Source organism: Rhamphochromis longiceps, linkage group LG7 (assembly GCF_057381845.1).
Source record: "Rhamphochromis longiceps isolate RC_006_pf linkage group LG7, R_longiceps_female_GT1.1, whole genome shotgun sequence".
Taxonomy (NCBI): Eukaryota; Metazoa; Chordata; class Actinopteri; order Cichliformes; family Cichlidae; genus Rhamphochromis; species Rhamphochromis longiceps.
In genome coordinates, this window is record NC_140563.1 from 4,191,922 (window position 1) to 4,205,266 (window position 13,345).

Below are 13,345 nucleotides of genomic sequence, written 5' to 3' on the forward strand. Positions count from 1 at the left end.
TACTTTAATCTTGTGACTCTCAGTGAGAAAATGAGGCCCTGTTGACACCGTTAGCAGCAACTACCACAATGGCAGGTTTCCGTGTTTATATCTATCTGTGCAGACGTTTTAGCTGCATTATAAGTGACATTAAAAACTTTCACCATCACCTCTTTGATTATGTGTTTACTCTTTTATTAATTACATATAGGTCCAGAAATGTTTGGACACTGACATAATTGTCAGTTTTTTGTCTGTACTCCACCAAGTTTTAAGGGTCTACAAACATGTTTCCTTTACTGCTTTGAAATTAGTTAGTCGTATACACAGTCACCTGTTGTCTTGGGTAAAACATCATATTTCTTTTAAACCCCTTGAACAGTAAGTTTCATTATTGTTTCTCTTAAACTCTATTGTGCTTGCATACAAAAGCAAAATTGAGAAAATTGTGTCACTGTCCAAAAATGTACAAATCAAGCTATTTTTGTGATAAAAAAAAGTTTTTTCATAGCAAAGTGTAATATTTTGCTTAATGTTTAGTAGAAGAGTTAGACCTCTGCGTGACTGTGGGGGCAGCTGTTTCTGGCAGCACAGCAGCACTAAGAAAAACATGTAGATCTGGGCGTTTATACGGATATGTCTTTGTGCGAGCAGATGCAAGCAGCGATAAGCTGTCGATCAGCTAATTGGACGACCCAAACGTGGAAACCATTTAGTTAGACTCAAAACAACAAAAGCAGCAGAATAAGCCATAGAAAAATACATTAAGCCATAATTCTGACTCCATAAAAACCCTTTTGTTACTGTGCCATAATTGAATTCCAAGGACATAAGGGAGTAAATTTGACTTGGGGACTGCATTTCATCAAAGTGGACACCACAAGAAAAAGTGAAAAGAGTCCATTTACCTAAATTAAACAATGAGTAACATTAAAATTACACTCACGCCAAAGTGAAGAAGAAGAACATTTAGAAATGTGTCCTTTTACCCACATATTATGATTGTATTTCATAATAATGACTAAGTCACAGTTACAGAGCTTAAAAGAAAAATTGTTCACTATTATTTCACCACGAATTCAATCGTTCAGCTTTAACATTTCGACTACCAGCTGCATTATTCTGTTAATGTAAATCAGGGCCGGCGACTCTATTATTGTGCTGCAGTGGTCAGATAAAAACCAATCTCCCTGAAGTTCAGTATTAGATTTTCTATTTGTGGGACAATCCAATTAGTATTTTTAAAGCAATGCAACTCTTTTCCAAAGCTTGAAACCAGAGAACAAAGATTGCAATCTGCAATGCCCAATATGGACCCAGCAGCTGCTGCTTTTACATTAAATGAATATCTGACTTGGTAATACTTGGAAATTAAATTTGCTGTAATAGTGTCAGATCTCTACCAGAACATATAAAATATTCTGGATATGGTCATGGCAACCTTTTCCATCTTTTCCACTTAATTCTCTGTGGAACCAGTGTACAGTGTGTTGACACGGGATGAGGTCGGCTCTGGCTGTGCATGTCTTAGGGCATAAGAACATTCATAGCTGCTCAGTGGCATATCTCTTCCATTAAAGTGCTTCGAGTCAACTGGGAACAGTGCTTCACATTTTACTGTGAAGTTTGGCTTGAAAATTTAGCCTTAATTCTTTTTCAATGTAATCAGAAACTGCGATGAGAAAATCAAAAAGAACAACGTCCCAGACCAGCGAAGACATTTAACATTTAATGAAGTGCTTTTATGGTTACAGCACAAAGATTGTTGCAGGATCCAAATAACTTCTGAAACCACCCTAAAATATGCAACAGCTTTGTTAGGCGAGGTTTTGTGCTTAGCGTTATCAATTTTGCATGAAGTCAGCAGCAAAATTGCCAGAGACTTCCGACACCAGTGCAGTAAAAAGTATGTTAAATAATAAACAGCCCTATAGTGCAATAGCAGGTTTCTGGCCAAAGAACAGCTCCTGTTGAATAAATTAAGGTGAAAACTGGAAGCCGAGCACTGATAGGTCTCAGAAAGGCTACGACATACTTGTGAAGAATGTAAGAAATAAAAAAATGTGTTACATTACTGGCATTGACATTATAAATCACTTGAAGTTAGCTGACAACACTCAGCTCAGTAAACTTTGAAGATAGCGTTTTTAGGTAGTTTTCATACAGAAGCGAATTATGCATACATGTAAAATAACTTGTATTCTGAAAACAACTGTGTAATTTATCTTAAGGGGATTCACCTTTGTATTTCACACTTCTCCAAAGATTGTGGCTTAGTGTTTTCATTTTTCAGAAGCTGTTAGCAGGGAGGTTAACTTTGCATTCATAATCTTCCTCACAGTGTTTCAGTTAATCACTTCAAAATACAAAAATCGTTTGTTGGTGCACACTGTCAGTCTTTTTATCAAAGTCTCAGATGATAAACGACAATGAAAGAAAGCTTTTTATATATATATATATATATATATATATATATATATATATATATATATATATATATATATATATATATATATATATATATATATATATATCAAAGCCACAGCATTTATAAGAGACAATGAGTTGCAGAGTATGGTAATTAGCTTCTTTTAAACCTGTGCCATTAATTAAAACACTTTTTTGACAGCTACTGCAGGTAAGAGGATGTTTTTGCACATTTGAAGGAAAAGTCTTTGTAACGGAGCACTAGAAAAATGCTAGTCATTAAACAGAACCAAAGGACACACAAGCTGTTAAAATGTATTTTGAATAATTTGTTTAGGCTGAATTAGTCTCCCTCCATCTTCTTTCTCTGTGGTATTTCCACATCCAACACCTCCGGGAGTAGACATACTCAAGACTGGTAGTGGCAGTTAGAGGCACTTTGAGGTGCCTCATTCATTAACTTTGTTGTCACAGACCCACAGGCCACTGTGTGTGTCGTCCTGGTATAACTCATTTTGCGGGGACATAATCTACTTACACAGTCTCATTACGAGGACATGCCTTCGTTGTACGCAAAAAAGTAAATCCCTAAAAATGAAGGTGAAGACCCGGAAAAGAACAGTTAGTGTCTCTGTGTGTGTGTCTGCACTGGCTGACAAAGACCTGTGGTTGACTTGCCTGTGAGATGGGCTGGTTAACATAGACCCATCCAGTGATGGGGTTGACCTGCAGGTACTCAGGCTGCTCCAGAGACATGGCGTAAGTGATAGCTGCATTAGTGCCAAAGTCATCATCGTGAGCAGCAACACGCAGAAAACTGGTACCGACCAAAGTGTCTTCCCTCAAAAAATCTGCACGGGAAAGAAATAACGTATGTGCGCTCACTTTACTGGTCAAAGAACTTGCATTGTAGTAGCTTAGGGCAAAGGATGATGAAGATCCTTAGGAACAAAAATAAAATGTCTCTAAAAACATCCTCAATTAAATCAAATTACTATATAAAGGTGCACAAAGTCAATCAAATTCTCTATGACTTAATATCAGTTTTATTTACTTCTGCATTTTTAATGGTCCTGGTTGTGCCCCTGCTTTATTAATGCTATGCATATTTCATTTGGACATCAACAAGAATAACATTCATCCCAAACTTACACTCATAGCGCAAATTCTCAAACTTGGGGCTGTTATCATTTTGGTCCAGTATTTGGATGGTTAGCTGACAGATGCCGATCAGTGGCTCCTCTGCCCAATCAGTAGCCGTTACTGTGATCGAATACTCTCTTTGCCGCTCCCTGTCGAAGCGCCGGGCTGTCACAATCCCTCCTGTACAGTTCAGTTCAGTTCATTTTTATTTCAAACATTTCAAACATGTGCCTTCACAATCATTACAAAATATCATTCCATTATTTGTTTGAAAAGGAGTAGGCTGAAGTATTTACTTATTTGTCCCTACCCCCTCAAGTTTTACCTCTCATTCATTTATTTATTTTTTTTGTCTTAAATTAAACAAACAACATATGAAACATATAAACATATGAAGTAAAACAAAACATAACATACATAAATCAAAAACAAGAAATTAGCAAGCCCCACCACAGTATAGTTTCTTTCATATGAAAAATACAGAATGTGTATATTTGCAGATACACAAGTTATGGAAAAACAACAAACCAAAACAAAACAAAAAAACAAAAAAACAACCAAAAAAGAACCGCAACACCATTACCAGCAACATTACCGTCCTGGGTTAACCCCGTTTTCTTCATTCTTATACTTATTTAAAATTAGGTTTTTATATTTTACTTTAAACTGTTTTATGTTTTGACTGTCTTTTATTTCTTCTGTTAGACTGTTCCATAATTTAACTCCTGAAATTGAGATTGACATAGTTCTTAAAGTTGTTCTAGCACTTTGTATTTTTAAATTCCATTTCCCTCTTAAGTTATACCCACCTTCTCTTTCTATGAACAATTTACAGATTTCTTTGGGAAGCAATTTATTTCTGACTTTATACATTATTTGCGCTGTTTTAAGCTTCACCAAGTCTTGGAATTTAATAGCTTGCATTTTGACAAAGAGTGCATTTGTATGGTCCCTGTACCCTACATTATTTATTAATCTAATGGCCCTTTTCTGTATTATAGTTATTGTTTGTGTGTTACTTTTGTATGTGTTTCCCCAGACCTCTACACAGTAGCTCATACATACAGAATAATGATCAAACATACGCACGGCAATACCACACAGTGCTTCAGCACCCCGGTATTTCCACCAATCGACCCAAGATTTTGTAAACAAGTAAACAATTATGAATTTATTCGGAGAAAGTCGAGTATTCCTTTCAAGTGCGGTGACTTTGCTATTAAATCTTGAGATGAAGAAAACTGAGCACGAGCCTAAAAGAAAATGACTGACAGAATAACATGTTGCCTGCCCGTGCCAGGACTTCTGAACAGCTTCTCTATTTGCCTACCCCTTAATTATGTACACTCATTTTTTATAATCACACTGAGCTTCTCCCAAATTTAATCAAATGTTAATCAGTATACAGGTTTTGGCATTTGACTTAAATTCCTAAGAATAACAAGTCAACGTATAACAGTTGATATTGTATCAGTATGCATCCTCCTCACGTCTCCACGCCTCAGCTCAAAATTACCATTAGAGATGACAATTAACATTTAAATACAACACATTCTACCTACAGCAGACTCTCTGCTCTATGTCTAATTGAGACCTCTTTTACCCCAGACGAACTGAAACTGTTCTACCTGTGTCCGGATGGATTCTGAAGGCAGGCATTGCGCTGTCTCTGTGCATTAGGCCATATTTGACTTTTCCATTTGCCCCCTCATCTGCATCCACGGCATGCACTTGCAACACAAAAGTCCCCGTTGGCTGGTTCTCCAGCACCGAAGCCTGTTCACGATATTGCTGGCACTGAGATAGAGAGGGGAAGAGGAAACAAGGAAGGAGAGATAAATGCAAGAAAGTAGTCCTATATAAGGGATTGTATCATCAGAATACGATAATATTAATAAGAAAAAGGGGATCAAAGAAACTAAACTAATTAAGTAGAAGGTCACTACACACACCACACAGGGAGATTCTGCACATGAAACACAATATAGCAGTTATAGATACAGTAGACCACATCTTTGGAAATGAAAACACTTGAACTGATTTCTTTTGAAGAGCCAACAGCGAACAGCTTTGTCTTTGCAAAGAATTCAATCCATTCCCCCTAATGAACATATGCCCCAGATAAAGAGCAGCTCTCTGGAGTCGTTCTTTTTTGTAATCAGATATAAAAGCCAGCTACTCTTTCAACAGAATGACCATGAAAAAAGAAAAACAATAGACAAGGAGGAGCAAGAATGAAATGGAGAGAAGGAGATGGATCAAAGGACGTGAGCATGCAATTAAAAGAAGAATAATGCAAGAGTTCATGGGACGCGATGGCACAGACAGCATGGCCGGAGGCAGCTGTTCATAAAAATCACATAATATAAAGCATAAGGTCATGCTGGCCCAGGTGGTTCTGAGGCATAACTTGATATTCAAACAAATCAAGTTGACAAGAGTTCAAACCCGCCCGGAAGACCCAGGAGCTCCAGCTCTGCATGAATATGTCTTCTGCCGAAGTTCAAGTCATTCCTAATTAAGGAGGAAGTTAATTAAACAGGTACAGTATATTGTGATGATTTTGCAATTTTTTCCTAAATTAATTGAAATCCCACTAGACTGCCTAAAGATAGAGTGGGTGTGCAGGCTAATCGGAACTCATGGGAAAACAGAGCAGAGAGAGACGGAGGCCAGGGAAATGAGAACAGAGCAAAATATAAGAGTGCTAGAGAGTGAGGCGAGAAGAGGGAGGGAGGAAGGAAAAGGGAACAGCTGAAATGCAATGAGGGGATAAGACTGAGAAAAATACAACAATGGATTATAAAAGGTTCACGTTGACAGCAACAACAAAAGAAGGAATGCCTGAAAGGTCTGACATTTTGGGAAATACATTTACAGACTCTTTTGCTAATAGTTAGCTGAAAAGATCAATACAACTCTCCTTGCATGGCCTGCATGGTGAATATATAGCTTGAACCAGTAAGTAGTTAGCCTATAAAGACTTAAAACAGGTTGGAAGTGTCGACTATCCAACGGTGCTGGAAAAGTCTTGAATAAGAAATAGGTAAACAACCGCCCATAAATACATTTATTTTGAAGGCACTACTTTTCTTCTTTGTCCTTGGCTGTTTTACTTTCCTTCCCTCCTTTCTGATTTTCTCACCCATGACCAATTAGTTATACCTGTGGGGCGATCGTGGCTCAAGAGTTGGGAGTTCGCCTTGTAATCAGAAGGTTGCCGGTTCGAGCCCCGGCTTGGACAGTCTCGGTCGTTGTGTCCTTGGGCAAGACACTTCACCCGTTGCCTACTGGTGGTGGTCAGAGGGCCCGGTGGCGCCAGTGTCCGGCAGCCTCGCCTCTGTCAGTGCGCCCCAGGGTGGCTGTGGCTACAATGTAGCTTGCCATCACCAGTGTGTGAATGTGTGCGTGAATGGGTGGATGACTGGATGTGTAAAGCGCTTTGGGGTCCTTAGGGACTAGTAAAGCGCTATATAAATACAGGCCATTTACCATTTACCTGCTCGTCGATACCCCGTCCTTCTTGTGTGTTTAATTTGTCTTTGCCATCAAGTCTTTGTCAGATCGTCTGCGTCCTTTGCCCACCTCTGAGCTCCTGAGCCTTTGTCCGTCATGCTGTCTACCCTGGTATCTGCCTGCTTTTGCACCTATAGTTGTGCTAAGCTTCCGTGTGTTTTTCCACTTCCATTTTTGTTTATCTTCTTGGATTTAACCATTTTTTTGTAGGGAATAAGTAAAAAACTAAATGTACTAAAAGTACCAGGGTTGTCTTCCTCACCTCCTCAAATATAGGTTTGTTGTTGTTGACATCATCAACCCCAACGATGACCCGGGCAGTCGAAGACAGAGGGTGTGGTCCGCCCGAGGCATTGTCATCTGTGGCCGTTACATTCAGGACGTACTCCAAACCTTGAAGCTTGGGCAGGGGAGTCGAGCGGAGACGGATCAATCCTGCAAAGAGCACAGACCACTTAAATTACTTCTTGTATAGTATATGGTCTACACTAACAGAGTACATACAACCATTCTATAGCTGTTAAGTAGGATGTTATTGCTGCTGAGGAAGTGGACGCATAGTAAGGGATGTGCTATCAATAAGAACACACTAGAAAATGCATACTGCATACTGTTGTTCTAGACGTTGGAAGCAAGATAGAGAGCTGTGAAAATTCAGCTCTCAAGTCCACAGAAAGGTAGAAATCTGATATACAGACTAAATCCAAAAACCAATTTCACAGTAGTGATTTTGTCACATTTCTAATCTAATAATTGCGTGCTTTCCTCTAAAGATGCCCATCCAGCTAAAGCACTTGAGCGAAAACATAAAGCAGTACAGTGAGTCTGGTCAGAAGTTAACGAGGCTCAGCAGATGCCTATTAGCTGTTCCTCTTGCCCCCTTTGTCTGCTTTCATGTAACAGTCAAGATAAAAGGTGGGATAAAAGGATGGAGCATCTGAGTCAACATCTTTCTCGTCAACAGAAATACAAAAACATCAGAGGTTGCAGAATGAGCAAGCAGCCTGTGATGTGGGGAAAACCTATTGAACTGAGAGCATGGGGAGTTTTTTTATTCTCTTGTTGTGTTTCTATTCATCCCCTTCAATGCTCTTGATTAAAGACAACACAGCATGCTGATACACACATATGGGAGCGCCTGACATCCCTCTCTCCTGTATTACTTGTAATTTCACCTGCCCACAGAGCAGAGAAGGATCCAGGTTCTAATGACAATGCATAACATTGACATTGCTGCACCGCTACATTAAAATACGCAAACTGTGGGATGTGCGCAGTAATTGTCTCGCCTTAAATGTCAGCCTTGTTTACAAACGCAACACCAGCTCAACCAGCTATTCAGCTAGCAGCATTCGTTGCATATACAGGAAAAGGGAACCCATATAGTGATAGTGATTTCCCCGCACCCAAAGGATATCAGCCTTAGCAAGGGTGGAAAGAAATATAAAACGATGACACAAAAGAAAGAGGAGCTGGCGGAGCAGAGCTTGGAGATTGCGAACTATGATAGAGCAGTTGTTGTGAAATTGAATTGAAAGGGTTGGGTGACAAATGTCACAGAGATTGCCACTGGTTTCGGATCAAAGGGTAAATAAAAAAGATAAACTGTGCAGTCCTCAATGCTAGAAGGCTAAGAAACATGTGGAACATTCCTCTCTGTACCTGGAAAAAGCCAAACCAAGGACAGAAATGTCCTAAATAATGTTATAGATTTTATTTATGACCCTAATAATAGAAAGAGCAGCATGCGTATAGGAAATATAGCTTTTATTATCAGCTTTCAATATCTTTTCACACTGCCTTTGAAATTAGAGGCCGTTCCTTGAAAGCGCAATTTGACAGAAAGCCCATCGATTACAATGAGAGCTGAATAATATGACACCTGGTTGGAAAATTAAGAAATATCACCTTTCTGGCTGTCAATGACAAAATTTTCTTCCTCGTTGCCTGCTGTTATGGAGTAGAATATAGCATCGCCATCTGGATCTTTGGCCAGAACTGTTGCAACCAGGGTGTTGGGGCCTGCATCCTCAGAAACGAATGTTCGATATCTGCAAAGAGGAACTCAAGTTTAGAGAAAGTGAGAACACATACTTGGTGGAAGTCAATAATAGAAACCCACAAACAAAGAGACTAGAGATATGAATCATTTACACAGTCCAGGGCATCGAGAAGCTGATTAGACTTATGGTTGTGGCTTTTACTTGTCACTATGATTTAACCTGTCCTCTTAGCTGGCCAGACCAGAGACAAATGATAATGTCTACTGGGATTTTGAAGCCATTGAACAAATGGTGCTTCTACATACCCTGCCCACTGTGGGCCATTTGATCCACTGCCTTTTAAAATGTCAACAGTGATTTGCTTGCTCTGTGGTGCTGGGTAGCAAAATGCCCAGCAAGACACAGGAGACTGATATACCGCTGTGGTACAAAGCACAATGGGGAGGAGATTAACTCTGTGACTAAGAGGACGCACAGATGAAGAGAAGAAAAGAAAAAGGTGAGAAAGGAGCAGCTAGGTGACAAAAACGAAGGCTGTCAGTGAAATGACAAGTAAAGTGACATGTGGGAGTGGGAGAAAAAAGAGAGGAAAAGAGGACGGCTGACAGAGAGGAGCAGGCTATAAGAGGGGGCGGTGTTCTCACAGAGTTCGAGTTGATTCGTCAGCAGAACTCATCCCCTGCGAGATTTTGTGCTGTATCCTCTTCTAATGCGTGTGTGTAAGTATGCGTGTACGTGGGGTGGGGCTGCGGTGTCTATGGTGAAAAGTCAGAGGTGATTGATGGTTTACAGAAGAACGCTGATGGGTGATTCATCTCCGCCAGCCTCGGCAATCTCCGTGGCAACATGAGTGACCTGTAATCTGTCACCCGGCTCAGAGGCCACCTCTCCGCAGCTCTGAGGGGATGAAACATATACACTCCCTTTGCTTTTCTTCCTGAAGCGTCTTCCTACATCTCACTGAACTGTGAAGTTGTGCTCAGACACGGTACGCCTGCCTGCCTGTCTGTCTGCTTCCCTGCATGTCTGGACATTTTGCATTTCCATGGAGTCTCTCGCTGTCTGTCCCTCACTTCAATCACATTTAGCCACTCTGTGGCTCATTCAGATGCAAACTGAGAGGAAAAAAACACTAGCCCGTCCACTCATCTGTCAGGCAAGTATCTCAATTAATCTGAATGTAAGAGTAATTTCTTAAATGTTAATGTGCACACTCTACCTCCACACGAGTCTCTGTTCTTTTTTGAGCACTACAGCCCAATTCTAATCTGCAGCCTACAGCCTCTCGGTGCACTTGCACATTTACATGGAGGCTCCGCCACATTAAGTGTCATTCCAACCCTACTAGCCTTAAGTGTGAGTGGGTTATGAATCCTTCCAACACTGAGACTGCATCAGTGCAGGCTTACTACCCACAGTGCTGAAAGGTGAAGAGCTTGTTTTGTTTCCTGCATGAAGGAAACTCCACGCATATGATTGTTGTGGTTTAGGGTCTTTACCTTACAATTTAAAGTGCCTTGTTGTGATTTGGTGCTACATAAATAACACTGAACTGAACTGCATTCATACAATTGAGTTATATGTGATTATTTCAGTAGGACTGCATCTGTAATGAAGAAAAATGAAATGGCTTCCCTTAAAACAAAAAACCCACAAGTTTTTTGTTTTTAAATCTTACAGTAAAACATTGTTGCTTCATTTGTTCCTTTTTGCTTTCAGCAACCAAATCTTAACTTTATTCTGCTGAATGTATCTGAAATATTCTGTTCAGCACTTTCCACCTTTTTTTAAAGATTACTATTTTCCATTCTAGTTATAGAGGTCAAGAAGAAGTTGGAGAAAAGAATGAAGAAAAGTAGAATAATTTCAACAAATGCTGAATACTGTCTGTGCTTTAAATGATTGAATACAATTCAAATGGAGCACACACTTTTTTCAGTAGAAGATAGACATCATCTTAATAGACCTACTTGGCACATTCTCACAGAAAGCACTGTTACTATTAAATAATGGCGGGTCTTCCCAAAGCTTGCTGGTATATTCTACACTACCCCTTAATTAAGAGACTCTCTGCAGACACAAGTGTGACTCAACACAGAGTTTCACTCATCACTGAGTTGGAGGAAGTAGCAGTCGAATTCGAATTGGGCCCCTGCTCGCTTCCCTCACAGCATTTATCTACATCTCAGAAAGCCATAGTGTGAGGAAGCGCCTAACACATGCTACCTGGCAAAACGTCTGCATTTCTAACTATCTGTCTGCTGGGAAGAATATTTGCCTGACTGCCGACAGGCTTCTCTGTTTATCTGCATATCTGACTGGCTGTCTCCTGTCTACTCGCAGTGTATGTTTTGGCATTCTCTACTTGCTTGCCCTGCAACCGTGTTTCAGTGTGTTTTTCTTTTCAGTTTTATGTTTGTCTGCCTACATCTCCACCTTTCTGCCCACCTCATTGTTTGGCTGTGTGTCTAGCCAGTCACTGAGACTGACACCTGACAATGCAACAAGAGCAGGTAACAGAGGTCTGCAACAGTCTTGTGTGAAGGTCATTGAAACATGACTGACAGGACAAGCAGCTTACTTGTTCGATAGAATAAATGTAGCAGAGCCACAGTGACAGTTGCTGCCCACCCACTTATACAGCTTTGCCAAAAAGCCACTCTGGGACACACTGGATTGCATCCATATGTCAGTTTACTGCATACCTTTGGAAAAGGCCAAAAATAAAACCCAGAGAGTGTGAAGTGAATGCTCGAATTCACTACAATATTGGACCACAAACATTTTGAGCTATCCATCAGAACATGCTGTGAAACTAACAATGTCACACTTTGTGATTAATGTGAGTAACAGGCTGTTTTGATGCCAGATGGCTGTGATTAACACGCCAAATAAAACATATTGAGTTTGTCTTATGCTGGTGGATTCACTACAGCAGTTTGGAGACGAGTTGGCCACTATTCACAACAGGACTCCCAGCATCAAATATTATTGCAACGGATAGCCTCAAGGACGGCAGGTCTGTGATGTATGATGTAACAGCCCATATGTCTGTGATGCAACTACCTCGTCTGCTCAAAGAGTAAAGCTTTGATAAACTCAAATATGATCAGCTGGTGGATCAGAATTTAAGCAGTGGCAGCAATGGCAACATTATTTAAACTCTGCTTGAGTTTGATGTTAAAAAATGTTCAATTCTGCATAAAGAAAAATGCAACAACACAAAGACATCCATGCATTGGATATTTTTTATAGCCATTTATTTATTTATTTTTTCATTGCACTTTTGTATCTCAGCCTTAGTTTTTTGATGCAGCTGTTTTATGTTTTCAATGAATAGTTGCAAATTAAGATGATAAACCACTGATTTTGGTTTGTGATGGGGAAAAAAAGACTACTTACACAGGCTGGGAGAATTCGGGGGCTTCATCGTTGACATTCGCCATCCTCACACGGACGGTGGCAGTGCCAGAGTGAGGTTCGTCCCCACTGTCCACCGCCATCACCACAAACTCATACAGATGATTAGGCCTCTCATAGTCAAGCCGTCTCGCTGGGAAAACAGTCCCATGGGGTGAAATGCTGAAGTCCGGGCTCAGGGTGTAATAGGTGAGTTCAGCATTTAACCCTGAGTCACAGTCCGTGGCTAACACTGGCAGGGGGAAAGACATCACACGAGAGCCATCAATTACGAGTTAATCGAAAAGGGCTGATGAGATGTGATCAGCTCATGAATATGTTGACATCTGTGTAGATCATTATCTCTTTATGGCCTTGCTAAACATGCGATAAATCACGAGCTATGACAGCTACTATTACTTGAACAGAAACGGTGCCCTTCCAGAATGATTACTATCATTTGACAATACGAGCTTAAAGACAGCAAAAAGACAGAGTGGAATGCACAGTGTTTGTGTGTGGATTTGGAAATGATTTTATTCTGGGGTAATTATAGAGAAGAAACAAGTATAGATTGGTTTCCAATGTGTGGTGTGATTTTCTCTAAGAGTATAGCCACAAACACTGTGTGAGTTTCACTTAAAATCCCTGTTTCATGCACATCCCCTCAAGCTTATAACAATTGTCTACTGCATATTCTTTTGATGTGTGTATTTTCTGTGTGTCAAGTATCTGCACCAGCAAGCAGCCTGTGTGTGTCAGTGCCATCTGAACATCTTGTAATACATTTCCAGACAGGTAATTCACTACGCACCCTTTGCATTTAACTGTTACAGTGTGACTGACTCATTAAAAGGTAAAGACAAAGTGAAAGGGAA

At 40.2% G+C, this 13,345-nt stretch overlaps 1 protein-coding gene across 1 annotated transcript in view; it reads right to left on the minus strand.

Moving 5' to 3' along the window:
- LOC146664539 (neural-cadherin-like) overlaps positions 1-13,345 on the minus strand; it is a 107,021-nt gene that overhangs the window by 42,305 nt on the left and 51,371 nt on the right. The window contains exons 6-11 of the mRNA XM_085411703.1: positions 12,471-12,720; positions 8,974-9,116; positions 7,328-7,500; positions 5,178-5,346; positions 3,559-3,729; positions 3,085-3,257 (exon numbers count right to left, since the gene is read on the minus strand). Coding sequence (XP_085267829.1) covers positions 3,085-3,257; positions 3,559-3,729; positions 5,178-5,346; positions 7,328-7,500; positions 8,974-9,116; positions 12,471-12,720 — 1,079 coding nt within the window. The remainder of the gene's footprint in view (positions 1-3,084; positions 3,258-3,558; positions 3,730-5,177; positions 5,347-7,327; positions 7,501-8,973; positions 9,117-12,470; positions 12,721-13,345) is intronic.